We start from the raw sequence: 27,998 nt of genomic DNA on the forward strand, positions 1-27,998 counted from the left end.
CATGTCAAGGCAGGGACTTCACACTGTCCCAGGCGCCACTGCATTCTTCTCCGTCACACTCTCAGGTTGAGAAGCATGCCATTTCACTTAGGAATGTCCCCTGTAAAGCTGTGCAAATTATGGAGCCTTCTCATCTTGACCCTCGGAACACACCCGAGAAAGACACTCAGCTCTCTCGGGACAGGCCAAGGAGGGACGTGGGTGGCTGGGAGGAAAAGCACTTAGACAACCAACCGTGCTGCAGACTGAACTCATGAAACGTGACTTATACTTGAAAATACAACTAACTGACAATATTTTCTTTTTTTTAATGTTCATAGACCTTTATTTTATTTATTCATCTCTAAGTGGTGCTGATAATCGAACCCAGTGCCTCACACATGCTAGGCAAGCGCTCTGCCACTGAGTCACAATCCCAGCCCTGAAAATATTTTCTTTAAAATGAACAAAGCAAACCTTCTACAAAAACAACTGACAGTATTTGTAGATATAATATAAACTTTCCAGCAAAAATTAGATTCTTAGAAACTTTGAATCCACCACTTTGAGTGTGACAGATTCCCAATATTCAAAGACTTTTCCAATGAGATTTGATGTGATTTTTTTTTAATACAGCATAATGAAATATCTGTACTGGAGATCCACACAACTCAGTGAGCCCATATCTTTCAAATAAATGATGCAAGCTGTACAATAATGTACTAGTAAAAGATCCATTTCAACTGTAAGATAATCTATGGGATGTTTATGTGATCAGGAAGAAAAGGCCACTAATGCCATCTCAGATTCCACGTTGCAACCAATCTTGAGGGACCACTGGTTGGGTTTTGGTGTAGTATCAAAGACAATCTCCACATTTATCAGAAAGGGCAATTAAAATACTCCTTCCCAAGTGCGTATGTCTGGGTGAGACAGGACCGTCTTCGAACAGTTCCACCAGAACAACGCATGGTGACACGTGGCAGGAGGAAGCCAACAGTGTCCTCTGGGAAGATGCGTATGCAAGAGGTTTGCAAAATAATAGAACAAACTACTCTTCTCCAAACTTTTTGTTTGTTTAGAGAAACATTTCATGAAGTGGGTTCACTGCTAGTTTAAAACGAATAAATATTTTGAAATTTTCTCAGTTTGAATGTCTAATATAGTAAATAGCTTGTGTGACTAGGGCTCTTTGGAGTCCCCAGTAATTTCTAGCAGTAAAGGGTCCAGAAGGCGACCATGAGTTTGTTGAACCTGGAGCAATCGCTACAGTGAGTGATGACGTCTCCCGTGGGTGTTAGTCCACGTCACCTCCACCCAACACCCTGAAGGTAGGGACTGTGGATCCTTCGTTTTCGCATCTCTGCCATCAAACACAGCACTTGACACACAAACACAAATTAGTTACCTTATAGTTCTGGAGGCCGGAAGACCAAGGCCAGCAGGACACCTGGATCTGCACAGGGAAACTTTCTCTCCTTTCATGTACTAACGTCCAGAGGCTGATGGCAAGATATGGCTCGTGGCCCTGGTCACACTGACCTGCAGGGCATGGCTCATGGTCCCAGGTCACACTGACCCGCAGGGCGTGGCTCATGGTCCCAGGTCACACTGACCCGTAGGGCGTGGCTCATGGCCCTGGTCACACTGACCTGCAGGGCGTGGCTCATGGCCCTGGTCACACTGACCTGCAGGGCGTGGCTCATGGCCCTGGTCACACTGACCTGCAGGGCATGGCTCATGGTCTCACTGACCAGCAGGGTATGGCTCATGGCCCCAGCTCACACTGACCTGCAGGGCGTGGCTCATGGTCTCACTGACCAGCAGGGTATGGCTCATGGCCCCAGGTCACACTGACCTGCAGGGCATGGCTCGAGATCCTGGTCACACTGACCTGCAGAATGTGACTTGTGTCCCCGGTGACACTGACCTACCTCCCTAACACGTTTACCCCTCTAACTCCGGCCCTCCTTCCTCCCTCCCTGTGACCCTGTGATGACTGTGTCACCCAGGGTAATACCTCATCTCAAGGCCCCTCGTTTCCTCCCACCCACAAAGCTCCTTTTGCCACTTAAGTCCCTTCTGCCACATTTGCAGGTCTGAGGATTGGGGTCTGGGCATTTTGAAGGTGGCCCTCATCCTGCCTACCCCAGTCACATACTAAGGTAGTGCCCAAAAAACAAAGCAGAAAAATACCCCACCATGTCCTCCAATTTTAAGCTTCACCAGACCAGAATAAAAAGAAACTAAGAACAATGATTGCCCTGAAAGAGAAACTCAGTGACCAAGAACGAAGTGGGAAGAATCGATCTATTTTATTTAACGCACACGTCTGTAGCCTTTGCCATGTTCCAGCACCACCTAGTGTTTTCCTGATCTTTCCTCATTAATCCCATAAAAATTCTAGACCACTTTACAATAGCTGAAACTCAGCACAGAGAGGTCACGTGACTTGCCCAAAGACACACACCCAGTAAGCGGGAGAGGCTGGAGCCAGGACTTGAACCCAGATGTCTGGTTAATGTCCATGCTTTTAAGCACCACGCTACACAATTCCAGGGGACTTAGCTGGAATTTCATACCATGCCCATGTACTGCCAATCCATAAAAACTGAGGATGCTGTCAACAAAACAGTTGTCTCTAAAAGTGAGAGCTAAAAAAGGAGATACCCAGGATGTGGCCCTTCTGGATGGTTCTGATCCCTTCAGAGGGAGGAAGAGAGTCAGGAAGATAATTCATTTTTAAGCCCATTACAAAAGAAGAGGAACAAAGGGGCAAACACAGAAGGCAGCGTTGGGCAGCCAGAGCTCGACAGCACAGGCACAGAGGGGTCCGCTTTTCCTCTTCCTTACGCAACGGGCTAGGAGGCTGTCTCCTAACAGCCAGCCAGACGCAGAGAACAGCACCCAGAGGTGTGGCTCCCTCTGCGTGAACAGGAGACCAGGCAGGGCATTCAGAAGGCCCGAGTCTCTGTAAAGGCGGCACGCTTCAAGTGCTCCCTGCCCTGTTCTTCCAGGAATTCCTGAGGTTTTTGCCTGAATGGTGTATTTCCATTTAACGCTCAGAGAGAGAACCCAAGACTGGCTTATGCTGAAAACGCGGGCAAACTCTACTCCCCAGCTTCTGCCCTGCCCGACGCTGCCTGGCCCTCCTTGCCGAGGGGCACCCCTCACTACCAGCTGGCCCTCTTGCTGGCCACAGGGCATTGTTCTGCCTGCTATGCCCCTTGAGGTGACCTGTGAGGACTGACCACCAGCGTATATGGCTTCCCAGTGCTGAGACTTGTTAGGTTTTGCAGGGAACCGACAGTAATGCATTCACTTGCTCTTTTCCCAAAACTAATTTTTTATTATTTATTTTACGGGGACTTCCAATCATTAAAACAATACAAGACCAAAGCAATGAAGCCACCGGGGTGAAATAACAGAGCCCACAGGCTGGTGCGAGTTCTCAGACCACACTCCAGAGGTCGTCCCAGGAGCAGACGAGTCCTCTGAACTTCAGCCGAGGCAGGCAAAGCCAGGTAACACTCGGTTGGTGGCGTCTTCCAGATGTGTGCACCACGTGCGGTAACACCTGGGAGCCGGTTTCCCACTGCCTGGCCCAGCGTGCTGACCAGCCTTCTCCCAGGAGAATACCTGCCGCCTCTGCAGGCCACCGCTCTGCAGGACACTCCCTCGCCTCCGTCAGGCGCAGAACCTGTGCACCAGCAGCATCCAGATCAAAGGCCAGCGCCCCCAGAAACCTCTCTGGGACACCTGTACCGTGAGTCCAGTCCCTCGACTGCACTCCTCTGCGCTCTGATTCATCTTCACAAGCCCAGGTCCGATCCCAGCTCCAACCTGTTCTCTTCACTGCAAAAGTGTTTGTTTCTTTTAATGGGAATTATTATTCACAAGTATTTTACTCTTTCCACTCAACTGTACATTTCTTGAGATTAGACAATAACATCTATTGTACAATCTACCAAGGTCGAATGTGTGAGTGAATGAATGACAAGGGAGAGAAAAAGGGAATCAAATTCCTGATCAAAATTCAGCAAGCGAGTTAGTACTCAAGGATCTCAGCTCTTTCCACAGCTAACAGAAAGCCACATGCTATATTCCAGTGACACGCTGAAACCTCCTTTCAGAATGCTTCTAAGAAACTAATAATTCTGAGACCAAAGTTCCAAGTCCTGGCAAAGCCGATATTTCCCAATCAGTTTTTTTTTTTTTTTTTTTTTTAATTAAAAAAAATGCACCACCCTTCCTTAGGATACTAATATGTTTTTACATCTGGAAGTCTGGGGTGTCAGCCAGGCAGACTCAGTAACAGCAGTTTTACACACAAACAGCGCGTTCTCTGAGCTAAATGCTATTAGTCATCCTAAACAAAATGCCTTTGCACTCAGAAGCAGGAAATGAGCAGCCAGGCCACATCACAGCCAGCTCCTAAGACTTTCCCCTGGTGAAGAGCTGCATGGGGGACACGTGCATCCCCGGGGGCAATACATCCAAGAGAGCAAACTGACATCTAAGTGGCTTCTGGTAGCTTGAGGCAACAGCACGCAGACTTCAAAGTGGCCGCCCGAGAGGAACCTCAGGCCACAGCTACCTTCACCATCTGGGATGCACTGGCTGGGTCTGCACTGGCCCACTGGGAGCAGGAACCCTGGTCTTTCCTGTTTCACCTCCCATTAAACATACCCCTAACCCTAGAAGGCATCAAGAGCTGCTTAAGAGAAAGAGCATGCATCAAAGCCGCGAGTCCAGAGTTGAAATAGGTCCTCTTCAGGAACTCTGTGTCCAATGAGACTTCCCCAAGCTACTGGAAGTGTTCAAAAGATGGCAAATACTAGAAAAGAGATTTTCATGTATAAATCATAAAAGTAACATGAATAGGATCCCAGCACAAACAGGCCTGGCACTCCGGGCCCGCTCAATGGTGGCCTTGTTGGTGCTAAAAATAACACTGGCCTCTGCGGAATTAGAGTGGTAAAATTAGTTCTCCCTGTAAAAAGTCTTTACAGATGATATTTCCACTTCAGTCAAATACGGCTCATGCATATTCCCTCTTCCTGTGGATACTAAAACAGGAATTCAAACCCTTGAAGCAAAAATCAAAGAGTCATTCACTTCTTAGGGGGCAAAGGAACGTCATCCTGAACACTGGTGGGTTCTCAGCATCTTCCTGTGCTCTGCTCCTCGGGGACCGCGGGGCTCAGGAGTGGAGCTGGTGACTGGGGAGTCCTCCGCTTTCCAGTGGACTCGCCTGCTGAATGGAACATGTCTCCTGAGCCGGGCTGAGGAGCAAGTGGGGTGAGGTAGCCAGTCCACTGGCTGCTTTGTGACCACCTTGAAGGACGGTAGTGGCATGAGTTCCCTACCAGAGAGAACACCCCGCCCAAGCACGGCAGTTTCCCTTTGCTATTATCTCTTTCAATTTTCAAGAACTCAGGGAGAGGGGCTGCTCATGTCCAGGCCCCCCTCCTGCGGACTAGTGGCCACGAGGCAGAGTGCGCGCCCTGACCAGGGCTGCTCCATGGCGGCCACCCTGGCCCAAATCACCTGAAGGAGGCAGGCTCACAGCAGGACCAGGAGCGGGCACTTCCCACGCCCATCAGGCAAGCCTCACTCGCTGTGGACTTGAGACCCATTTCCCTAAACGACAACGTGCGGATCAAGCAGCCTCCAACACCAGCAGGACCCATCTTTTCTAGAAATACACAGAGCCTAAACGGCAACTCACAACCACTTCCCTGGCTCCCTGGGACGTGTCATTGTGACTAATACTTCCTTAGATAGAGACAGATAATTTTTTTTTCCCTCCACTCAAACCTAATCAAGAGACAAAGGTTAACCAACACAAACGTCTGGCTACTGACCAAAACCGAAAGTAGACCACAAGTCCTAAGCGCCATGTGGCTTGTCCCCAGGGCCTCCCACATTCAAACACTCAACAGGGAGGAGGTCAGTAAATATTCCGCTGGAATGATCAAAATACGACCAACCAGTTAACGCTTTCTTCCTCCTCCTCCTCCTGATATTCTTATAAGGCAGGTCTTCTCTTCCAGGAAGTCCTTAAAAGACAGAGAACTGGCCTTTCTGGACAAGGAAGCAGGGCCATCCTTCCCTCTTTCCAAGTACCCAGATGCCGTCTAGAAATGACCACTGCTAAGCATTAACCAGGGTTGTGTTATTAACTGTTTTTCAACGTCATTTAAATTTTTATCTGTGCAAATTTTTTTATTTTTTTTAGAATGAAAACAGGATTACTGTTTTTTGCTTCACTGCAAAAGCAAATGAAAGTAAGTTTAATAAAATGTTAAGCTGCAAAGGAGGAGAATCAGGGTTTCAGAATTCCTGCCACATAGGAGCTGGGTTGAACCCACCACCACATAACCTCCTCCACCTCACAGTGGACCTGGTGGGAGGAGTCTGGTTCTCTGCATGGGGAAACCAAGGCCCAAGGACTTTGCACAGGCTCCCACAGAAGTGGAGTCTGAGCCAATGGCTGGGTGTAGACGTTTATGTGGCAGGCGATCCCCAGTGCAGCAAAGAGGAAGGAGAAGGGCAGAAGCAGCCCATGGAGGGTGTGAGAAAGGCAGCTGCATGCACTGGGGCGCCCCCAGGGTCCCCGTGAAGAACAGCGTGCAACGCCTCTGCCAGGGAAGGGAAGAGGGTCTGGCCGGGCTGCGTGTCTGTCCTCACGCCCCTGCTTAGAGCGGCCGCAGACACAGGCTTCTTTCCACGCAGAGATGTAATGTACAAATGAGAGGCTCGCTCCTGCTTTTCTCTGTCAATTTCTTACCTGCCTGCCCTGTATTTCACACCCACCCCCGCAACCTTCAGAATAAGCAGGCTTCTTCCTGAGATGGTCACTCACAGGCAGTTAGCCTCCTTCCCAAGGGGGGTCGCTGTCCCAAACAGAAAGAAAAGCAGTCATGTTTGCAAAGTGTGTGGAGAGACAGGCCCCCTGGCTGCTTCCTTTCCGACACAAGCACGCTGCTATGGAACGGCCGTCTGGAGCTCAGGAAGGGGCCAAGCCCTAAAACCTGGGGCAGAGGGCATGGCACATTGCCTGGGATACTGTCACCCCAAGGAACACAGTCCCACCAGGAAACCAGGAAGGAAGGAGTCGGTGGCCTCCCTGGCGGGTGGGGAAGCCCCGTCCAGGGAAGACGTCTGCAGGTGTGGGCGCTGCGGCCGTGTCGAGGGGCACGGGCAGCAAGACCAGCCGTGGACAAGCCCGCTGAGGCTGGCGAGCCGAGCGACCTACGCACACAGCTCTCGGGGAAGGTATCAAGCCACCCAAGAGGCTCCTCGGACGAGAACGAGGGCAGCTGTCTGACACCCAGGGCCACCTTCTCATCCTGCTTCTTTGCCTTAAGTGGTAGACAAGCCCGCTCACCTGCTTCATCCTATTTCCCCCTTTTGCTGCTTTCTATAGGAACTCCCTCCCAAAGGCATCAAAAGTCTTATAGACTCTGCAGCGGTTCCTTATTGTGATAAAATGCAGAGGTATAACACAGGAAGTCACATGTCCCGCAAGAGTAATGAATCCAACAAGGCGACACTCGCACAGATTACATGGAACACTCAGGCTTGTGACAGCAACCCAGCAGGTTGAGTGATGGTCCTAATATGCCACGTAATTAATGAGTTCCATCATAACTTTTTGTTTTATGACACTCCCTTTTATATCCCAATCGTCGATTTAATGGCATTTTAAATGGAAGGAAAGCCCCGAGAGAGGAGGGGAAAGCACTGGAAATCTTATTGAATCACAAATCTTACAATCTGATTTTTTAATTCCCAAAATGACCTAATAAACTTGCCTTATAATTACATCCATCTTAACAGCTTCTCTTTTGGGCTTTTCATTCATTTTTGGTAATCATGCAAAAACTTTGATTGAAATCCACTGTCATTTTAGTTAAGTACAAAAAAGACTTCGTGGGTTCCCAGCACGAAGTCCCTGTGGGGTTCTCTGGACAGAGGGATACTCCCCATGTTCCCAAATAGCTAAAGCCTCTAATTTACTAAATCGCAGGCATAGGAAATATGCATGAGCAATAATCTCAGAAATTCAAGCCTCTGAATGATTTCCTCAGTTGGAAGTTTTACCTGGAGAAAAAGACACTGGCATCAAATTTTTCAGTTTTAGGCCTTCACAAGGTTTTGAAATTCACAACACATGTCGAAAGTTTCCTGCTTCCTGAGAAAGCACCACCTGACAAGAAATGAAGCGTACTGGCTGCTCCAGAAGCCAGCACGGCGCTCACCCCGGCCGGCCCGAGACCCTGCAGAGTAAGAAAACCCCTCCACCTTCGCATCTACGCAGGCTTTCACTTGACCTGCCTCACAGGCAACTGTGTACTAAATACCATGGGTGACTCTAAAGAGTCTGCAATTTTAAAGAATATTCTATGAGAAAGTACTTTGTGGGCTGGGGTTTGGCTCAGTGGTAAAGCACTTGCCTAGCACGTGTGAGGCACTGGGTTTGATCCTCAGCACCACATAAATAAAATAAAGATATAAAAAATAACACTACTTTCTATTTTCATGAAAGCACCGTAACTCCCAGAATGCACGCGATCTTGCTGAGGTCTGAGTTTGCAAGCAGACCAGCAGCCCAAGACTGGTCCCTGATATCAGCCACTAAGGAGGAAGATGATGCAGACCTACCATTTGCTGTATTCTTTTTAAAGTTGTCCAAGAATTCCTCCAGCAGTTGGGACTGGTTGGGAGAGGGCAGCGGACCCTTCTGGTCCCGGGAGAACAGGTCACTGTCTGACCAGGAAGTACCCAGGGGTGCTTTTGTGTGCAGAGGGCGGGCAATCAGAGTGAGTCCAACACTCTTCTCAGAAAACAGGGCCTCCATCTGCTTGAGGTCAAGGTCAGACACAGCTTCCCCATTCAAGGTCATGATTTCATTGCCCTTTCTCAATCCTGAGAAGCAGCATGGGGAAACAGGAAGAAAACAGGTTACTGAGATATTCTGAAGGCTGCAAACTCAAACTAGGTACCGTTAGGGACTGTTTGGCCTGTTGCTTTCCTCAGAGAAAATACCACTTCGTACAGTGGCTAGAGGCCACTGGGAGCTAGCATTAGAGGGAAGAGTTTTGACATGACACGATTTGGGGAGCCACTCGTTCATGTTCTGATGGTAAATTCCCTGAGAAAGGACGTTTGCTTTATCTGTGTCCGCCTGCCCCTCACACTCTCTCCCTCTATCTGTACACATCGATGCGTGCTCTCTCTTTTAAAACATTCGCACACATGCACACGTGCTTTCTGTATATATATTCGTGCATATATGTACTTCCAATTAAACTCTTAAGTTTACTTTAAAATGGCAGGAGAAACCATTTTTTGATCAAACAAAACAAAAATGTCACAAGGTAGACTGCATTCCCACAGTTTGAGACTAAGAGAGAACAGACGTGGTGCCACACGGACCTCCTCCATATGCCAAGCCATCAGGGAGAACGTCACTGATAAATATCCGGCTGAGATGCTGGTGCTCATCCACCTGGGCTGTGACTGCAAACCCTGGGAATGAAAAGAAAAGTTAAATTCACCTCACCCATTCACTGCTCCAACCCAATTGCAAATATTTTCTTGAATATCTAGTCTCATAAATATGGTCTGCTGAGAAATTCTAAATTACAACTATTTTGAAAGACAGATACGTAGCAGGGGTAGAAAAAGAGGAATGCGTCAGCCCCAAAGGTTTAAGACACAGGGGTGCACGAGCGGATTCAAACGTGATCTTATGCTCACGGCCATGGCAGCACTATCACAACAGCCAACAGGGGGAATGGTCCAACTGTCCAAAGAATGGAATAATGAACAAAACATAACACGTACATGCAATGGAACATTACCTAGCCTTAAAAAGGGAAGAAAAATAGGGCGCAGACTGCAACACAGATGAACCTAGAGGGCACTGTGCTAAGGGAAACAAGCCAGGCACCAAAGGACAATTATTGCATGATTCCACTTCTAGAGCTGTCAAATCCATAGAGAGAGAAAGTGGAACGTCGGCTGAGAGAGGCCAGGGGAGGAGGAATCGGACAGTCCTCGTTTAATGGGTCTAGAGCGTCAGATGTGCAGGATGAGGAGGTCTGGAAATGAATGGTGGGATCACAAGACACAGAAGTGAGTGAACCTAGTGATACACAATAGCGCCCTTAAAACCGTTAAGATGCCATCTTTGCTACGTGTATTTTGCCACAACTAAAATTTATTTTTGAAGTCACAACCAAAAGATACTTCTTGAAATAAATTCAATTTAGTTCAATACGTTTGTTGAGAAGGTGAAAAACGCCAGATGGATACAGAGCTGGCCCTAACACGACAGACGTGCTAAACTCAATGCGTGTCCCTCCTCTGAGGGCGCCTCCCGATTCTGATGCCACGGCCGGGTGCCAAGCTTCCAGGTTTGGGTCCCATAATACGGGGGTCAATGAGGACAGACAGTGTCTTGTTTCCCTCTGTCTCCTGGTGCCTCCAGCAGAGCCTGGCAGATTGCAGCCACCAAAGGGAATCTCTGCAAGTATCTTCACTCAGTCATTCAAATACAAAGAAGAAACACAAATGGCGGACATGGAAAGCAGAGTGAAGGCCAACAGGAGTAGACAAAAGGCCAAGAGAGCTTCAAAGGAAAAACTAAGATAACATTTGGGTCAAAACTGATTATGTAATTAAGAAACAAAGAGCAGCCAGGCGCGGTAGCACACACCTGTGATCCCAGGGGCTCAGGAGGCTGAAGCAGGAGGATCCGAGTTCAAAGTCAGCCTCAGCAAAAGAGAGGCATTAAGCAACTCAGGGAGACCCTGTCTCTACATAAAACACAAAATAGAGCTGGGGATGTGGCTCAGTGGTAGAGTGTCCCTGAGTTCAGTGCCTGATACCAAACAAACAAAAAGGAAATGGCAAATCAAAAGAAAGAAAGAAATTTTAACATATTATCAACTTGTGTCATTTTAAGGAAAAAACTTACGTTATATCAATGTATTTCTTAACAAAAAATAGTTTTTCTATGGAGATATTTATGGATCATTATTTAATCATTGACTTCCTACTATAAAAGACAATAATATCAATCCTCAACACTGCATATAAATAAATAAAATAAAGATCCACTGACAACTAAAAAAAAATTTTTAAAATAATAAAAGACCAAATGAACTTTAAGAGCACAGTTTACAGAGAGCTTCAGGCCAAGTTTCAGTACAAAGCCAGAGAAATGGAAGAATGAAATGTCACAAAGGGATCTTGGAAGTACTGACCTGTAATTGTTAAAGTAAGGGAAGAGAAATACAAGCAGGCGGATCAGGCTTCTTCAGGAAAATTAGACCTTTACTTAGTTCTTAAAGGACAATACGAATCACAGCATCAGAGAGAAGTGACAGGGAAAAGAAAGCGAAGGACAGAATTCCAGGCAGGTCAAGAAGTTAAGGGCAAAGATACTACAGAGGAAAAGGAGAACCGTGTGATTCATGAGTTAATCTGCTCAGAGCAGCACCTGGCTCCCAGGAGATTCAGGGTTCTTACTATCAACACCGTAATTTTTACATTCATTCCTTCCATTACTTCGGCCTTGTTCCCCAGAATTGATATATTTTAGTCTACTAATATGAATAGTAATGAAAGAAAAAGAGAAAGGAAGTTCAGAAACTAATGTCATATTCTGAAAACGTGAACATAAAACAACCAGGTCCAGAGATGAGGGTGGGAGCCAGCCAGGAGGAGGAGCCCAGCCCCCTGCTCTTACCAAAGTCAGACACACTCCCAGTCTTTGTGAGCTGCACGTCATAAATATCTAGAGGAAAGACTTCTATTTCATCGTAAACCTGCAAAAGGCCAAAACAACAAAATCAGAGGGATTGATATTTTGATATCTCGGAAAATTATTTTTGACATGATTTTTTCATAACAAAAAAACTGTCAACAAGACAGTTTGGTTCATTTCCAAACCATGTGTGATGTTTAAACAGTTTTCCCTCAAAATTACATTTTTCAAATCCAAAAGGCCTCAGATATGATTCAGATTCGCTCTTCTAAAGTGAATGCACTTGCCTGTTCTTGCATGTATTCACACGGGGCAGGAACATAGCACTGGAAGCTCGCATCGACTAATTTTCGAAGCTGAAGGCCATAGTGACTGGGTTCCAACTGCCTCATCTATGAAGAAAAACACAGGTATTCAGACTTTAAATGTTCTTTCCAAATTCATCATTGTTCAGCAGGCCCCTTAAAAAACAAAAAAAAAACAAAAAAAAAGTAGAAATCTCTTTTTAAAAAAGACTATATAAGTCAGGCATAGTGGCACACACCTATAATCCTAGCGGCTGGGGAGGTGAGGCAGGAGGATTGCAAGTTCAAAGGCAGCCTCAGCAATTTAGAGAGACCCTCAGCAATTTAGCAAGACTCTGTCTCAAAATAAAATAAAAGAGGGCTTGGGATGTGGCTTACTAGTTAAGGGCTCCAGGGTTCAATCCCTGGTTTCAAAAAAAAGGACTATATAATTTGCTGAGTTTAAAACTATAAAAGAGCTCAAATTTTATGTAAGAAAGAAGAGACAATCATTTCTAAGAAAATTTTCTCTAAATTATTTTATCGTTAAATAAATGCAAGGGATGCACTTTTAAGACATTAGGGAAAACAAATCTGATAGTAGAATAAACCTGACCACCACAGCAAATGTTCTCTTTATATGTTCGTTGAATGTAACTTTAAGTGGATTCCCATGACTAAAGTAGAGAAATTTGGAAAATGTGAACAATCTCAGGTTCCAGAGACCTCAAAACTGGGAATTTCCCACCACATAACTTCTCAAAAGAAAAATGTGCAAATACGCACACTCACTCTCCCCAACGCCCCTCTCATTTTCAACACTGAGACATTTACTCAGGCCTATGTGCCAATGGAAATTAACTGGCCCATTATTTCTTACACCCTTTAACACTTGGAAAATCCAGCAGTCAATAATTTGTATCACTGGTATAGAACAACACTTTTTTTTTTTTAATTAAAAACTCACATACTAGAGCAAAAGGCAAATAAATTCCTGAGGCTGCAAGGTACATAGGTGAACATAGAATCCTAAAGCTTCAAGTCCAAGTGAGGACAGAGGACTAAAAGCAAACATCCGCCTCATCTATTGCCTGCAAGTGCTACCTAGTTACCGACCACAACTAACCTTTTCTCCATTACACACACACTGAACTTAGCTACTTAAGCTCTACCTCGCCACCTGGTGGTCGAACAGCCTTTGAGCTGCCTTTGGGAATTATTTCATCTCTCTGCAGATTGTCTTTACACTTTTCATGTACTTCCTTTTCAGAATGGGAATAAAGTCTAGTTTGAATAATGAATAAACATCATCTCATATCGATCTCCATGAAGCAACCGTGAATGGCATCGAGTTACTTATTTAGTCTGGTGAAACCAGGTAAAAGGATTTAAGATAATATCAAAGCACTTCACAGTTGATGCCACCTTTACAGAGCATCTCCAAGTAACTGAAGTAGCAACACACATGAGGATCATCGTAGGTGTAAAGGTGTTTAGAATTTAGGTAGAATTCTCAGGTTCTTCATGACTTAGCAACTCATTCCACTGACGGGATCAAAGAGCCAAGTGCAAATTACTAAATCTATCAACAAGAAGATAGTAGAAAGGCCTCTGTAGAAAGTGAGGCCTTACACACTGCACAAAATTAGAAGGGACAGGAATGTGACATTGGTGATCAAGTCTATTCAGAAGTATATTTGTGCAGCAAAACCCATTCATTACCTTGCATGCCAAGGTCAAAATATCTTCCACTCTGTGTTCCGGCCTGATGGTTACAGTGACTCCTTGATTATCCTGAAAGTGAATGTAAGCCTGGATTTCCCACGTATTGTCTCGGGCAGCACCATCTGCTGCTGACCCACACAGATGCAGAAGTTCATCCACCTGTTTTTAGATGCGGGAAGAAAAACACACAGGTCAGCTACACAGATGAAGGAAACTCTGAGAAACTATGTCCTGGATTTATGGAGTGGGTGTCATAAGCCCCTCCACACTCCTCCTGTTGCTGCTTCTCACAACCTCTGGGGAGAGCAGCCCACTGCCCTGGGGTCCATATGGGTGAGGCTGAGGCCCAGCGAGGGCGTGAGGTCAGCAGACTCCTGTTCTTTCCACTCTACTATTGTCCACACAGACCAAGACAAAGCACCGCAATCCACGCAGGGCTGCCTGGTGTGTGGTCAAACCGCTCCAGAGCTCGAGCGGAGAAGGGCCTCTGTCAAACGTGCACCTAACCTAGGCTCCTCCTCACACCTCATCCACAACCTCATCCGTGCCTGCACCCTGGCGCTGACGTGCACTTCACTTAATCCAAGCACAATCCTCCGTGTATTTCTACTTGCTTTTTAAAAACTAACCCAAGTCCAGGGGAGGTCTTTTTCAGCTGTTTCCCAGGTAGACACTGGAAATCATCCCCAACCACCACCTTCAGGAGGCTCTTCCAAATGGCTTAGTTCCCTAAATTTCACCATCACGGTCACTGGATAATTTCATGCCAATGTGTTCTATAATTTACTAAGGAATAGCTAACATTTATTAAGCAATTCAGAAATGTTTTTCTCAGGCGAGGTTCTTTCATTTTCATTGTGATAAACAAAAGATGTGGGGATTTGAAATCACAAGTAACAGACTCTACCACCTAGCCAGCAAAGAGTGGCCTGGGGCAAGACACTGAAGTTGCTGAGCCTCGACTCCTAATCCGTCAAAGGGGGTCATTATCACTACTTGAGTGTATTCACTCACAATAGGAGCTTCTGTGAACAAAGTGGTCATACGTGTGAAAATGCCTGACACACCAGAAAATGTCACAGGTAGCATGGATGTTTTCACATTGTTTACCACTGGTCATACCCAGTTACCACAGGGGGGTGATTTTACGTTTAATTCCACGCATCTTTTAAACACAAAGCAAAAGATTCTCCTCTATAGGACTGAAACACTAGAACAGAAACAATAAAGAAATTCAAAAGAACAGGTTTGGGCAAAGCCAGAGAAGAATCCATCTTTCTGAGCCGTCCTTTTGAAAACGTGGTGACCGACTTTGAAGTGACACTTTTGGATCCGTCATGGACCCGTCACTTTCATCACATTTTCCTGGATGATCACAGCCAGATGATCGTCCCCTCGCGTGCCAAGAAGCGGGGAAAAGAGAGGGGAGCAGATGCCTGGAGCCAAGGATGCCAGGAACCTGCCGGGACACCACGTCTCCTGAAGGGTCCAGGCTCCGGACCGGTGCTTTCCCGCGGACGTCTTCCACGTAGGCGGTGATTCCACCAGGTGACCAGGCAGCAGCCGGGCAAGCCCCACCTCTTAAACTACTGTGGAGTCTGAAACTGAAGCCCCAGCAGAGGGCGCTGTGGAGCCAGAAACCACAGAAGGTCGAGGCCAGAGGAAGCCCGCAGTCCACGCTGCACTGAGAGCAGGACAGGGGAAACGTGAAGGAGGTCAACAGCCGGGGAGAAACTTGAGAAACACAAATCCACAGCCACGGCCTGCTGCCCTGTGGCCCAGCCTTGCCATCCGCGCTAGGACCTGCTGCGGCTCACTCACCACCCAGATAGGCCTCTCCGCTGGGCACCACCGTGACACCCTATTTTCAGGTGAGAAAAGTAAGGTGCAAAATATCCGAGAAACTTCCCAAGCCCCTCAGCCCATACATGTGGCTCTCCAGGGATCTGAACCCTGGAAGTCCAACTTTGACCTGTGCACATCACCCTCGCCCTGCACAGAAATGTCACCCTGGCAGAGGGAGGTGACCTAAGGTTCCCGATTTCTTCCCTTATCACACATGCCAGTTCCAGTCAAGCAGACTGGCTCACCTGACCTTCCCCCAGCAGGAGGGGCTCCAGACCCCTCCTCACGGCTTCAGCGCTGAGACCATGTGTGTCCTCCAACCTTCCCCCAATGCCACCCCTTTCCCACGAAATGCCTCCCCGTTCTGCCCACCTCTCCCCAATTCCATTCACCTAGCAGAGTCCACCGGCCCGTTCCTGGCGTGATTTGTGTTTAACCATGTCCAGCTAGCATGGTCAGTTTTAGGTCCTCCCACCCTGGGTGGTAAGATGTAAGACTGAGGGGCTTTGGCTTTCTCAGCCCCAGCCTCCTGCAGCCCTGGGCAGGATCCCAGAACACCTGCAGCCCACGGGGCACCCTGCCCACCAGTGCCCAGTTGGATGCCACTAGAAATCGTACCCTACATAGGCTTGGAAGGTGAAGGTGGTTCATTTGCAAATGATTCAAAGCTGTTTTTGTAGTGTCAGGTTCTTAATACCCTCAAATTTAAAGAAAACAAATTAACAGATTTATTACAGGGAACACATCCTGGATGAGAGAAAAGTATTAACAGAAGAATGGAAGGAAAGACAAAAAAAATTCCCATTACATTCAATATTATATTCAATTATTTTAAAAGTTGACTTTTGACCTACAACTATTCTGAGGCTTCATTTCCTGAGCCTACACTGTTAACCTAAGACCTAATGAATGATACGATGCCCATCAAAGATTCAGACCTTCTCAAAAGCCACCCCCCACCCAGGAAAAATTAGATTTTTGCTGTAAGACACACACAAAAAACCATATGATACAAAAAAAGCAAAACCTGCCGGGCATGGTGGCACATGCCTATAATCCTCAGGACTCAGGAGGCTGAGGCAGGAGGATGACAAGTTTGAGGCCAGCCTCAGCAACTTAGTGAGGCCCTAAGCAGCTTAGTGAGACCCTGTCTCAAAATAAAAAATAAAAACTTGAGAAAGGGTTGGAGATGTGGCTCAGTGGTTAAGCATCCCTGGGTTCAATCCCTGGTGCCAAATAAAAATAAATAAAATCTGATTATTCAAAGAAAGCATCAAGAATGTGGAATTAATTGATTAGTAATATAAAATAAAGCTGCTTGGTGATTACGAATCTCCTAGGTTGTTGTCAGCTTTCCCCTCTGGAGAGAAAGCTGGAGGGAGTCCATTGAGAAGGTCAATGCCATCTAAGCTAAAAATACACACGCTTTAGTTTCAATAAGCCAGATAAAATATTCTGACATTCTTCTCATAAAAGGAATAGAGAATCTTGAAAACAAAAAGTTCTTCGGCCATCTGGAAAATTCCCCGACATATCCTTAGCAAAGGTACTATATTAAATCTTTTTAACCACTCACCCAGAATTCCATGGTTGGTCACCTGTCCAGACTGTTGCATACCCACCCTACCTGTTGCCCCAACCCACCTCCCGGTGCCCCATAAAAACTTCCAACTGCCCACTCAAGGTTTCCAGTCCCTGGAGAATTTGGATGAAGGTGGCAAAAAATACAATCCGGGTCAAATCCAGCCTGGTTAAGATTGGCCAGCCTGGTTCCTGCGTCTCTTCACTTCCGTTTCTTTACCTTTAAAAGAAATTAAAAAACACCAGCCTCACAGGGAGTCTTGGTGAAGAATGGCCTTTGAAAGGCACATGGGGAAGACTTCCTGGTGCAGCCTGGATGGGGGCTTTCCACCCTACCACCCACAACCCTGGCGGTTCAAGGACGGCCACTGTCAAAACTGCAGAAGAATCATCCTGTGTCTAAAAAATCCCAGGGAGTCCGGGGAGGGGGGCCACTAAGGTCCAGAGCACCTTGCAATCCAGCTCCCCCGGTCATCTGTGAAGTGGGAGCAGGGACAATCTGCGGCCGCAGCCACAACACGCTGACCACTAACACTTGAAAATCGCTTCTGCTCTCCTGGTAGGGCGACTCCTATCATTATTATTATTATTATTACTTGACTGGTCCTGAAACCATGTCAGATTCCTTCTGCTCAGTATGGAAACCCCGTGTGTTCTCACAGCAGATGCTTTTGGATCAAATGGCTTGTAATTACTACTTGGATCACTGAAGGGAAGCGAGTCGCAATCTGGCTGTCACAAATGGGCCCGCACCACCACAGTTGCTGATAAAAAGGAAAGCCTATTAGCAAGTGAGATGAGAAGAAGCACAAAAGGAGGTATGTGCCCGGCTCCTTAGCAGGGAAGTGTCACAGAGGGCCCAGTGTTTACTTCCTTCTTGGGCTGGTGCCCGAGCATCAGCTGGTAGGAAGGGAGACAAAGACCCGGCTGGCCAGCTGTACGCACATGCGTCCACACGTCCAGGGACCAGGCACGTCTGTGCCCCGGGCAGGCCTCCAGAAGAGCTCTCTATTTAAACAGAATATCCTGTGGTCAGGAGTTAGTGGCTTAATTCACATTTTCCATTTGAGAAACCAACATTAGGGTATTTTTTTTCTCCAATTGGGAGCTAATAACTAATATGACAATACTTCATTCACTTGCTGCCACAGAAAGTTGGGACACACCAGGCAAGTTTTCCAGGAGAGCGGGCCAAGGCCAGAAGCTGGCAGGATGTTTGGGGTGCCGCTTCTGAGGCAGATGCCCTGGAGCCCCGTGGGGGGTTGTTGTCACACTCTCCACGACAAAGCGGCCACACGTTGCAGGAGACTCCTCCCTACTCATCAAGGAGGAGACCAGAACACTTTCATTTTTGGCTAGCCAAGGTGTCATTTAAAAAATGCTCGAGTGAGACTGGCTTTATTCCAGCCCTAACAGATTCTGAATTAGGGTGACTCAGTGCTGGACACTACGTGAAGCACCAATCAGAGTACTGACAACTGCTCGCGGCCCCTCCCTCACAACGGCCTTTCTGTGTTACTCAAATGGACATAATGTACTTACTGTATAAAAATAGATGGTTTGTGCTGGTTATAAATAGTCTTCAAGAGTGATTAGCAGAGGAAAAGTAGTAAAATGTAATACTAACTCTTTGACCAGCTACAGGCAGAATTTTAAGTCCCAAAGACCTTTTTTTTTACATACGCACTTCGTTTTAACTGCAGTTCAATTTAAACCTAGTTATCTCAGTGCTGTGGCATAGAAACCACGGACGCACGGTTAAAACAGTTCTGTACGCAAAAGAAACGTCTCTGATTATCCCTATATCGGAAGTGATGCACAGTTAAAATGAAAAGGGATCATGGAATACCTGTGCTTAAAACAAACAGAGGCAGCAACAGTTTTCTCTCACCCCTGGTAACTCTGGGGAGGTTTGTCAATTAAAGATTGAGATTGACAAGATTGACCAATTGATCTTGATTTAAATAAGCACAAAACTTATCGATGACAACTTTAGCAGACTTTACTGTCAAAGTCCACCCTAAGTTTAGATAATAGAAAATGTTTTGAGATACAATTTTTTTTTTTTTAAGCAAACAAATGGTAGTTTATTAAAAAGGAAGGTGAAAGAAATACTCAGAAGTCCCCCAGTGGCGCACCTAGGAGGGGCAATAGCGCCTGAGATATAATCTCTTAAATTTTAAAGTAAGACTTTTAAATTGTTATCAATGTTGGAAGAGATCTGATCCTAAAGTGATGGACTTTTATCAGAGCACAAATAGTTCTTCTCAACCATGAAAGGCCTACAGCTAACACACTTAACGAGCCAGTACTGTACCCTTGGCAGAGTGTTACAGATTTTGAATATATACTTAACAAAGGAATATACACAGACTCTCCAGACCCAGGGTCCTGGTTATCACTTTTCCTGGAAAATATGGCACATTCACTTGACGGGATGGCCAATAGGAAAAGGCAGGACAGAGTAAGAACCAGGGAAGAATGGGGCTGCATCAGCTGTAACAGTCAAGGCCCTGGAGGATGGAGCCACCGATTCATACTGAACAGGCTCTGCAGGCACACAGAACCAAAGGCGGAGGAAAGGGAGACCATTCAGCAGGAAAGGTCTGCCACTTGGATGGCATGACTTCTAGAAAAGGCCCTCATCCCGCCATGTTGGTTAAATCTAGCAAAAGGAGAACACAGACCAGGTGCAGCTTGAGAGGGAAGGCTTCCTGGTCCAAGTTGCTCCATTGCATGACCTGCCTGTTGTGCAATGGATGGAGGTGATGAGGAGCGAGGTGTCCAGCAGGGACTCTCCTGACCTATCCTAAGCTCACGCTCCAGGAAGCAGGACCCTGCAGGCTGAGCTGTCCCCCGGAGCTGTCTCAGCAGCAGCTCTGAGCCATCCTTACGCAGAGGCATCCGTGCTGTAGACGTTAGGATGACCAGAGAGATCCTCGCTCCCCCCTTCCCTGGTCCTGTCACAGTGTCTAACCCTCGACTTTCCTCTATTTCTTTCCTAATTCCCAATTCACTGAATCATCCCCATTAACTTATTGGGAATGCCGCCTGCTTCTGCAAAGGTATGTTAAGTTTGTCTAAGCTTACCATAATTAGCTTTTCAACTCCAACAAGTGGCTCATAGCTTTGTTAGAAATAAAACCGCAGACAAAATGCTTTGGCAAGGGAGCAGTCAGAGAAATAGAGCCATGACACCCAACAGCTTCCAGGGAAGGTGAGGGTTTGGAAAAGGCACCAAAGAAGAGGCCTGAGCACTTCCTAACAATCTTGACCCCACTCCAGAATGTCATTTGGAAACAGATGAGGAGTTTTCAGTGAGAAGCACGTCTGGGGACTGGGAGAGTCTGCCTGGCTCTGCAGAGGGCACCTGGAGACACCCACCGCACCCAAGGTATGGAGGGAAGACCCCTGGGAGCCACGAGAGGAAAACGCAGTGTGGGGCTCACTCAACCTCAGGTGAGGAAGAGAGAAGCGCTCACGAAGAGGCTTGGGACCTTAGTCTAGTTGTGCAGCTAGTTTGAGGATAGTGTTGCCCTGAGCTCACCTCCAAAAGGACTTGGCACTCAAAGGACACAACTTAGCTTACCTAGGAGGGACCATTTTGATTCTGATTTTACTTTCAACAGATTCACATAAAGATTCTGGTGAATCTGTTGAAAACAGAATGCTAGGCCAGCATTCCTGCTTAACAGAGCACCCGCATCATGGGTGAGAATCAAGGTGGCTGCCGCCTGCAGCAAACTTTACCTCGCTGGAGTTGGTGCAGCTCTGAGGTAGCTGGGTTCCAGAAAATCCATGGCTGCTACTCGAATCGAATATCTGACAGAGAGGGGTGAAAGATAAAAGAAATGGCTCTGAGAAGTTCATAGGGCATCCATCCTTCCACGGTATTTAAAAATTAAACTTGTATAACATAAGATCTTCATTTCACAATTTGTATCGTCGAATATTCTAACCCGACTGAAGTTCTAACTTTGAAAAAAAAACATTGCTTTTTTTCTTCCCAGATAGGTATGTATTTTATTTTTCTATGATGTCACATGTTATTCAAGTCATTCTGAATCTTCTTGATGTCACTTTTGACAAATTCACATTTTTAAAGATATGGAACAGAGCTCAGAGTTGGCAAAGATACCAAAATCAAGCTTATACTTTCTTTTAATGCACACAGAATAAATTTTGGAAGAAAGCATAGCTAAATGTTAAAAGTGGTTGCGTTTGGATAGACAGACTAGAAATCATTTACTTTTCCAAATTTTCCATCTAAATTTTGTAGATAACTAACATTAAAGGTCATTTAAGCCTTTAGTAATACCTACTAAATCAACTTGATTCAGTTATAAAAATATTATAATTGGTTTCATCTCTTTTTAATACAAAAAATATGTTCAACCAAATGCTTTTTTGTCTATCAACAAATCTTTTGTTGAGAACATTTTCTATATATGCTGGGGTAAAGACCATTTCAGCTCACATGTAATCAGCTGAACGTCTACATCTAAGAAAAACAAGCAAGCTATCATCGTTTTAATGACATAGAATTGACTATCTCGAATAAAATCAGGATTGGTCTTAAAGACATTACTTTAACACCTCAGAAGTTCAGGCTCTGTGTGCATGGATGAATGCAGGACCGTGAATCTCAGCATTACGTACAACTATAATGTACCAATAAAAAAATATGGAGGGAGAAAAGAAAGCCTAGGCCCAGCATAGCCATGACTTACAGCTGACTAGAACCCATAATGGAAATTATATTTAAAATATAAGAAGAAGTATAATTTTAAAATGTGATATTCTTGGCTATGTAAAAGAAGTTACATGTTTTTGCTATCTTTCCACCAACCAATCCACTCCCTACAACCTCCAGCTTCATTGTTTCCAGGTTTGGGTATGTTGAAGAAGTGGATACTAGCCCTTCTAGTCACCTAATTCATAGATGTGCTATATATTTCTGAATAGAGAGCCATATACAAATTAGAAAATTCAGTTCCATGAAATGCGACCATGCTTTCATGTGACACTGAGGGATATTCAGAATAACGGCAACCCACTGAAAATGAAAACAAGAACTCCTTTTGAATTAACTGCAAACATTTTCCCCACTCAGATGATCAGATCATTACACAACTTATCTTTCTACAGTATTTGAAGAAATAATCTTAAAACGTATCCATCAGAAGATGAAATTCCTTGTCACCTGCTATGTCATGGGCATTAGGAAACACTTCCTGTCTAAACACAATTCACTGTATTTGGTCCACATTTCAGTAATAAATGTTCAGGCTGTCTTAAAGAGCCACTACTTCTGAAGGGAAAATAAGCAGTAGCAATTGTCCAGTGTTTCAGAGTTTTGGATTCAGGCAAGTGAGTCCCAGTCTCGTCCCTAGGGCAGTAGCAAACAGGGGTTCAGTGAGTGACTTAATCTCTTCAAGCATCAGTCTCCTTTTCTATAAAACGGGCTGATAAAACTCCTTCATATTACAAGGTTTGAGCAAACAAAGAATCCAGCACTATCAATAGGATATAGCTGCAATTGCTCTCATTGATATTAACTTTCCACGTGTATTTCAACACAAAGGCTATGGGGAAATAAATATTAGTACCAAAGGCACCGAGGAATGTGGATTATTTTCTGACAATTCTTATTCTTCGTGTGCTGAAGCACCGCACAAGGGTCCCACAGGTGTGCAAGAGCACACCAAGCAACTTGAGTGTACTTCACTTGGAGTCAAGAGTCCATGCTAAGATGGACTGCTTCGAACTGACTCTTATTCCACCCTTAGGAGAGGATGAACATCTATCATTCGTAGCAGGCCGAGAGGCAAGGACTTCAGGAAAGTCGCTCCAGCTGGTGGTTGTCCCGAGCCAAGAACTCACCTGAGTCACAGAAGCTCTTTTCTCCTTCCCTTTCCTTGCCAGTGTGTCCAGCCCTTTTAAGGAAGAAAATATGCCCTTCTTGCTCCTCCCTCGTTGGGTCAGTGAGAGGGTCCTTTTCCGGAGAGCAGAGTCATCTCTAGAACACACCTAATTTAAAACCATTTAGAAAATCAGAGAAGCGTGTTTTGTGGGTGACAGAGCATTAACCGTTACCCTAGAAGCAGTAAGTGCTGCTTGCTAAACACACATCCTGGCTAGTGTCAAAGGCTGCTGCATGTTCCATGTTCCAGGAATGCACCCACCATGTACCTCTACCTGGATAGCACAAGACAAGGTACAACTTTCAGACCTTTCCACACAGGGAGCAAGGTCACAAAACAGCCATGGACCCAGTTCAAGACACAGACGCCACTCAAGGAGTAATCCCAGAAAACCCAGCACAGCTCTCAGCACACAAAACAACCATCCTTGCTTCCTTAGGCCCCTGCTGCTACTCCTCAAGGGTCTCACCTGCCCAATGGCTTGCAGAGGAACTGAGGGCAGGCAGGTATGAACACAAATGGGTAATAACTGTCCACTAGCAGCTGAGTTCCTAGAACACGCAGTAGACAAACTGGGCTCTCTCCAGTCTCCTTTGCAGATCCCAGCCCCAGCCTCTGGGTGAGCCTCCTCAGCTACTGGGTTCACTTCCCAAGGAGCTGAGGGCAGCAGCTGGGAAGGTGAGCTACTGTGATCCTCTCCTAAGGTTGTGGGTACAACTTCCTCAGGAACTTACCAGAGCGTGAAAAGAAGACACGGACAAGACACCCAACCTGCCAAGGGCCAGCTTGGAGGGACGGCTGGCGACTGCAAGGAGACTCTTGGGGTTTGGTAACTCCCCGCCTTGTAAGCTGGCCAGGTAGCAGCGCATCCTGAATAGGTCCATGTGAAATTTCTCCAGGTTCTGCTCCCATTGTTGGATCTTAAACGAGAAAAGCAGAAGTAACTTAAATAAAAGTTAGGAGTTTGCATGGAACAAATAGAAAATGCAAACTTCAAGGAAAAATTCGTTTCAGCTGGAGTCACAAAGATTTAAACCAGCCCTCTCTGCTCGCCCCATCTCTGCTCCCAAAGAAATACCCTTGAGTCACACAGTGCTGCGCTTCACCAGGGCAGCCGAAAACCCAGGGTGGCCAGTGGTCCCGGTCCAGTGACATGCCACAATGGCATGATCTCTGGAGAACTCCAGCATTAAACCACACTGACTTAAAACAGGATGCAAAATCAAAACATAATTTTTTCCCTTTGTTTCATTTCCCTTCCCATTTACAGCCTCTGATCCGAAAGCAGATTAACTGAACTGTACAGAAACAGATGCTGGTTCCACGCAGGCCGGGCTCTCTCGTCCTGCTCACTCAAGTCAATGACTCAGAGCACTCAGAAGCAAATGGACTTGGGGATGAGGACAAACAACGCGAACCGCTATTTTAAGGATCCTGGAGAATAACAACCATCTGTGCATCTGAATGGAATTAAAGTATCTACAGTTATTCACATGACCGAAATTCCTCCCGACTCCTTCAAAACTGAAGTCCTCAGTGGGTAAAGAAATAGGCGAACTCTGGGGGGCCTCTGCCATTTTCCCAAGGATGTCACAGTGTGTTACACATAAGCATTACTCCATTTATGTGCAAATTATAGGTGAAGAGCGGCTCTGGTGACTTGCCAATACAGGCTCAGAAGCCAAGCAGAAAGCTGGCTCCGCAGGTCTTGGGGACCATCTCAGAACCCAAGGGTCTGCCAAAAGGGGCTTGGGACGGGGGTTAGGTCATTGCCCGTGCAGCCACTGTGTCTCCAATTTGCCAAGTTGTGTCTTACTTCTGCATCAAGGATAATCTGGAGTACCTCCAACACTGGACGCTGTGTCCCCTTCAGTCGCTCCCTACAAAAAAGTTACAAATCCTGGGTATTCCCCAGACCCCCTCCAAGTTCTCTGTGTTAGTTCCTTAGGAAGGTCACTGAACAACTTTTCTGTGGGAAAGAAATAAAATGGCTATAAGATCTTAATAAATAGTTCATGATTCATCACTGTCAGTAAAACAATGAAGTCATGAGAGCATTAAAAGGACCTGAATGTCTACAAGGAATTAAACAAAGATTAAGATTCTACAGGCCCTTGGCCGTCTCTCCCTCTGGAGATGGTCCGGTTCGCCTCTGAACGTGGGTTCGCTTTCCTAAATCAATCTGTCTCTGGGGAGGAGGGAGATTTTCTACATCCTTGCCAATGATGGAATAACCTACTGGTGTTAGCCTGCGTGAACAGCAGGACACGGTGGCTCTTACAATGTAGATGATCCAGTCTTACTCCCAAGGAGTCCCCCCATCAGGTCTGAGGCCTACGAGAGTGTACGTTTCAAAAGTGCCCCCTGTGATTCTGGTGCCTGGCCTTCGTGAGCACTGCCCAAGGTCAACAGGAGAATACAAATGGGAACTGCAGACCTCGTCCTGGTCTCACCAAATTAAGAGAATTCTAGATGCTAGATGGGACAGACAGGGATAAACTGAGGCCATCAGAAGCCTAAGCTACAGTGGAATCTAGACTTCCAGCTCCATCTCGCAAATATCTTCCCCTTTAGACGACTCCTGAAAATCCGTAATTACAGATGTATCCCTTTGTCCTCTCACAGTACGTAGATATTTGCAGACTGGGTAACATATTGAAGCTTATAACACCTTCCTGCACCTCAATGTGAAATTGCTGAGATAGTTTCTGGGAGTTCTACTGGGGCTGTGGAACTCAGAGGAAGGTAAAAGAAGAGTCACTGGCTGCCAGAGGAGAAGGATGTGCAGGCCATCCGTGGTGAATTCAAAGGATGAAGAAATAAGAGCCAGGCCTGGGCCAGTCACCACAGGTCAGGAAAGATGACAATCTCTTATGTTTACACCCAGTTCTTCAGCCTACAAACTATTTTTTAAAGTGCCATTTAATGTATTCATGTGACTATCCATCAAAGTACCACTGACAGGTAAGGACAGTTTGGTCCTAAACAATATATATGGAATCTTAAGATTTTGTAAACAAAAATTTGTTTAAAAAATGAAATAAAACAACAAAATTTTGTTAATACTCATAAAGCTCCCCACCCAAAACACAATCGAGTTCACTGCAAGAACGTGAATCCAGATGTTTTCATCTGCTGGAGGAGGGAAAGGGCAGTGAAACTCTAACAGACCAAGAGAGACCCTACAAAGACTATGACATTTGCTAACTTCTGTGATTAAGTTCCAAGAACACAAGTACCTCAATTAACAGTGTACTCTGTGGAGGTATTTTTAAAATGTTATTTAGTAGAAAATGCAAAGAGAGTGACTATTTCAACAGTGCCCTTTAACCTAATCCTGATGGCAGTCTCTGTTTTGTTGTTCTTGATTGTGGCTACCAGGTATCCAGATATTTGTTCTACCAATATTCTGAGTAGGTCTGTGAGGGTGTTTTTGGATGCAACTAGCATTAAAATGAATAAGACTCGGTAAGGCAGACTGCCCTCCCTAATGTAGGGGAGCCTCATCCAAGCAGCTGAAGGCCTGGACATACCCAAAGGGCAAGTAAGAGAAGTTCCCTGCCTGACTGTGACCTGGAACACTGGCTTTTTATCTTGCATTTGGATTCTAACCAAAACACTGGCTCTTCCTGGGTCTTGAACCTGCCAGTTTTTGGTCTAGAGCCAGCCACTGACTTTTCAGTTTGTCCTCCCCTGCAGATCCTGAGACTTCCCCACCTGCACGATCGCCAATTCGGTGTGTGCCTACATGCCCACGCGTGGCGAGACTGTTCCTCCAGAGACCCCTGAGTAACACAGACTTTATTTGTAGATCTCTGACAGGATAAGCCATCATTAGTCGCACATCTATTGCATTTAAAGACAATATTTACCTTCTTTTTAAGGTCATGGTTCTTTATAGAGAGAATCTGTTGCTGAGCTTAACGGAGGATTTGTGGTTGGATGAGAAACAATGAAATGTTTGACTTTTCTTGCGCACTCACCAGAGTTGTAGGGAAGGACCTGGAAGATCTGCGGGTGAATGTGGATCCAGAGGTGGGGGTTTCCTAGAGGGGAGGAGGTGGCAGAGGGCTGAATCCCCGAGATGGAAACAGACTCCACAATATCTGGAACGTCTGGCAGGCCAACACTTTTCCTCAGATGCCAAGGCCCACAGACAAGTCAAGGTCTGATTCAAGGTGTGAATAAGCAAGCCCTTCCAGACTCACAAAGACAGTGCTGGGAGGCTCTCCCTGAGAAGCTCCGGGGTCTGCTGCCCTCCACGCAGGGCTCTGCACTCTCCAGAAGCCAGTTGCAGCAACTTCCATCTCAATGACCCCAGAAACTTCATTTCTTCCCAGGTTTTCTACAGAGAAGGAAGCAAGGCTACCGACGTTCTCATTTAGGTGTCTTATTCATCTTGAACAGTTCCCACTCCAATTTTTAACCCTGACATTCAAATTGAGCCCACATTTAAAGTAATACTAAGTCCAAAGAAAACATTTTATGATAATCCCTCAGAAGATGGGATTAAGGTACACTTTTAAAATGTCATGGCAGGAATAAGAGACAGTTTCCTTTGCTCTCTTATGCTACCTCAGTCAAATTCAATCATCATCATCATCAACATTATCACCAAAACAGCAATGTCATCTGGCAGCTGTTTATCACGGATTTTTACTAATTCTGGAATTTCCCCCCTAACATTATTAAAAACTGAAATGCCCCAAATTCCAAGACTGCCCCTCTTTTCTAAATCTCTTGCACACTGACAACTGTCCTCAGACACTACTTTTAAAGGTATCAGGACATGATATTAAAAATTCAATCCTGTAAACTGAGCTCTCCTTTCTTTTCATGTTCCTGCACAAAACAATGACAAGGATGAAAAACAACTTA

General features: G+C 45.9%; 1 protein-coding gene across 4 annotated transcripts in view; it reads right to left on the minus strand.

Annotated features, from left to right (window-relative positions):
• The window catches only part of TIAM2 (TIAM Rac1 associated GEF 2), a 204,890-nt gene that overhangs the window by 49,609 nt on the left and 127,283 nt on the right, over window positions 1–27,998 (minus strand). For all 4 annotated transcript variants that reach the window (XM_079148668.1, XM_079148666.1, XM_079148667.1 and 1 more), the window contains 8 exons: window positions 23,855–24,040; window positions 23,080–23,226; window positions 20,947–21,018; window positions 13,768–13,929; window positions 12,049–12,153; window positions 11,744–11,822; window positions 9,424–9,516; window positions 8,650–8,913 (listed from right to left, as the gene is read on the minus strand). In XM_079148668.1, the coding sequence (XP_079004794.1) occupies window positions 8,650–8,913; window positions 9,424–9,516; window positions 11,744–11,822; window positions 12,049–12,153; window positions 13,768–13,929; window positions 20,947–21,018; window positions 23,080–23,226; window positions 23,855–24,040 (1,108 nt within the window). The remainder of the gene's footprint in view (window positions 1–8,649; window positions 8,914–9,423; window positions 9,517–11,743; window positions 11,823–12,048; window positions 12,154–13,767; window positions 13,930–20,946; window positions 21,019–23,079; window positions 23,227–23,854; window positions 24,041–27,998) is intronic.

This window comes from Sciurus vulgaris (assembly GCF_902686455.1).
Source record: "Sciurus vulgaris genome assembly, chromosome: 7".
Taxonomy (NCBI): domain Eukaryota; kingdom Metazoa; phylum Chordata; class Mammalia; order Rodentia; family Sciuridae; genus Sciurus; species Sciurus vulgaris.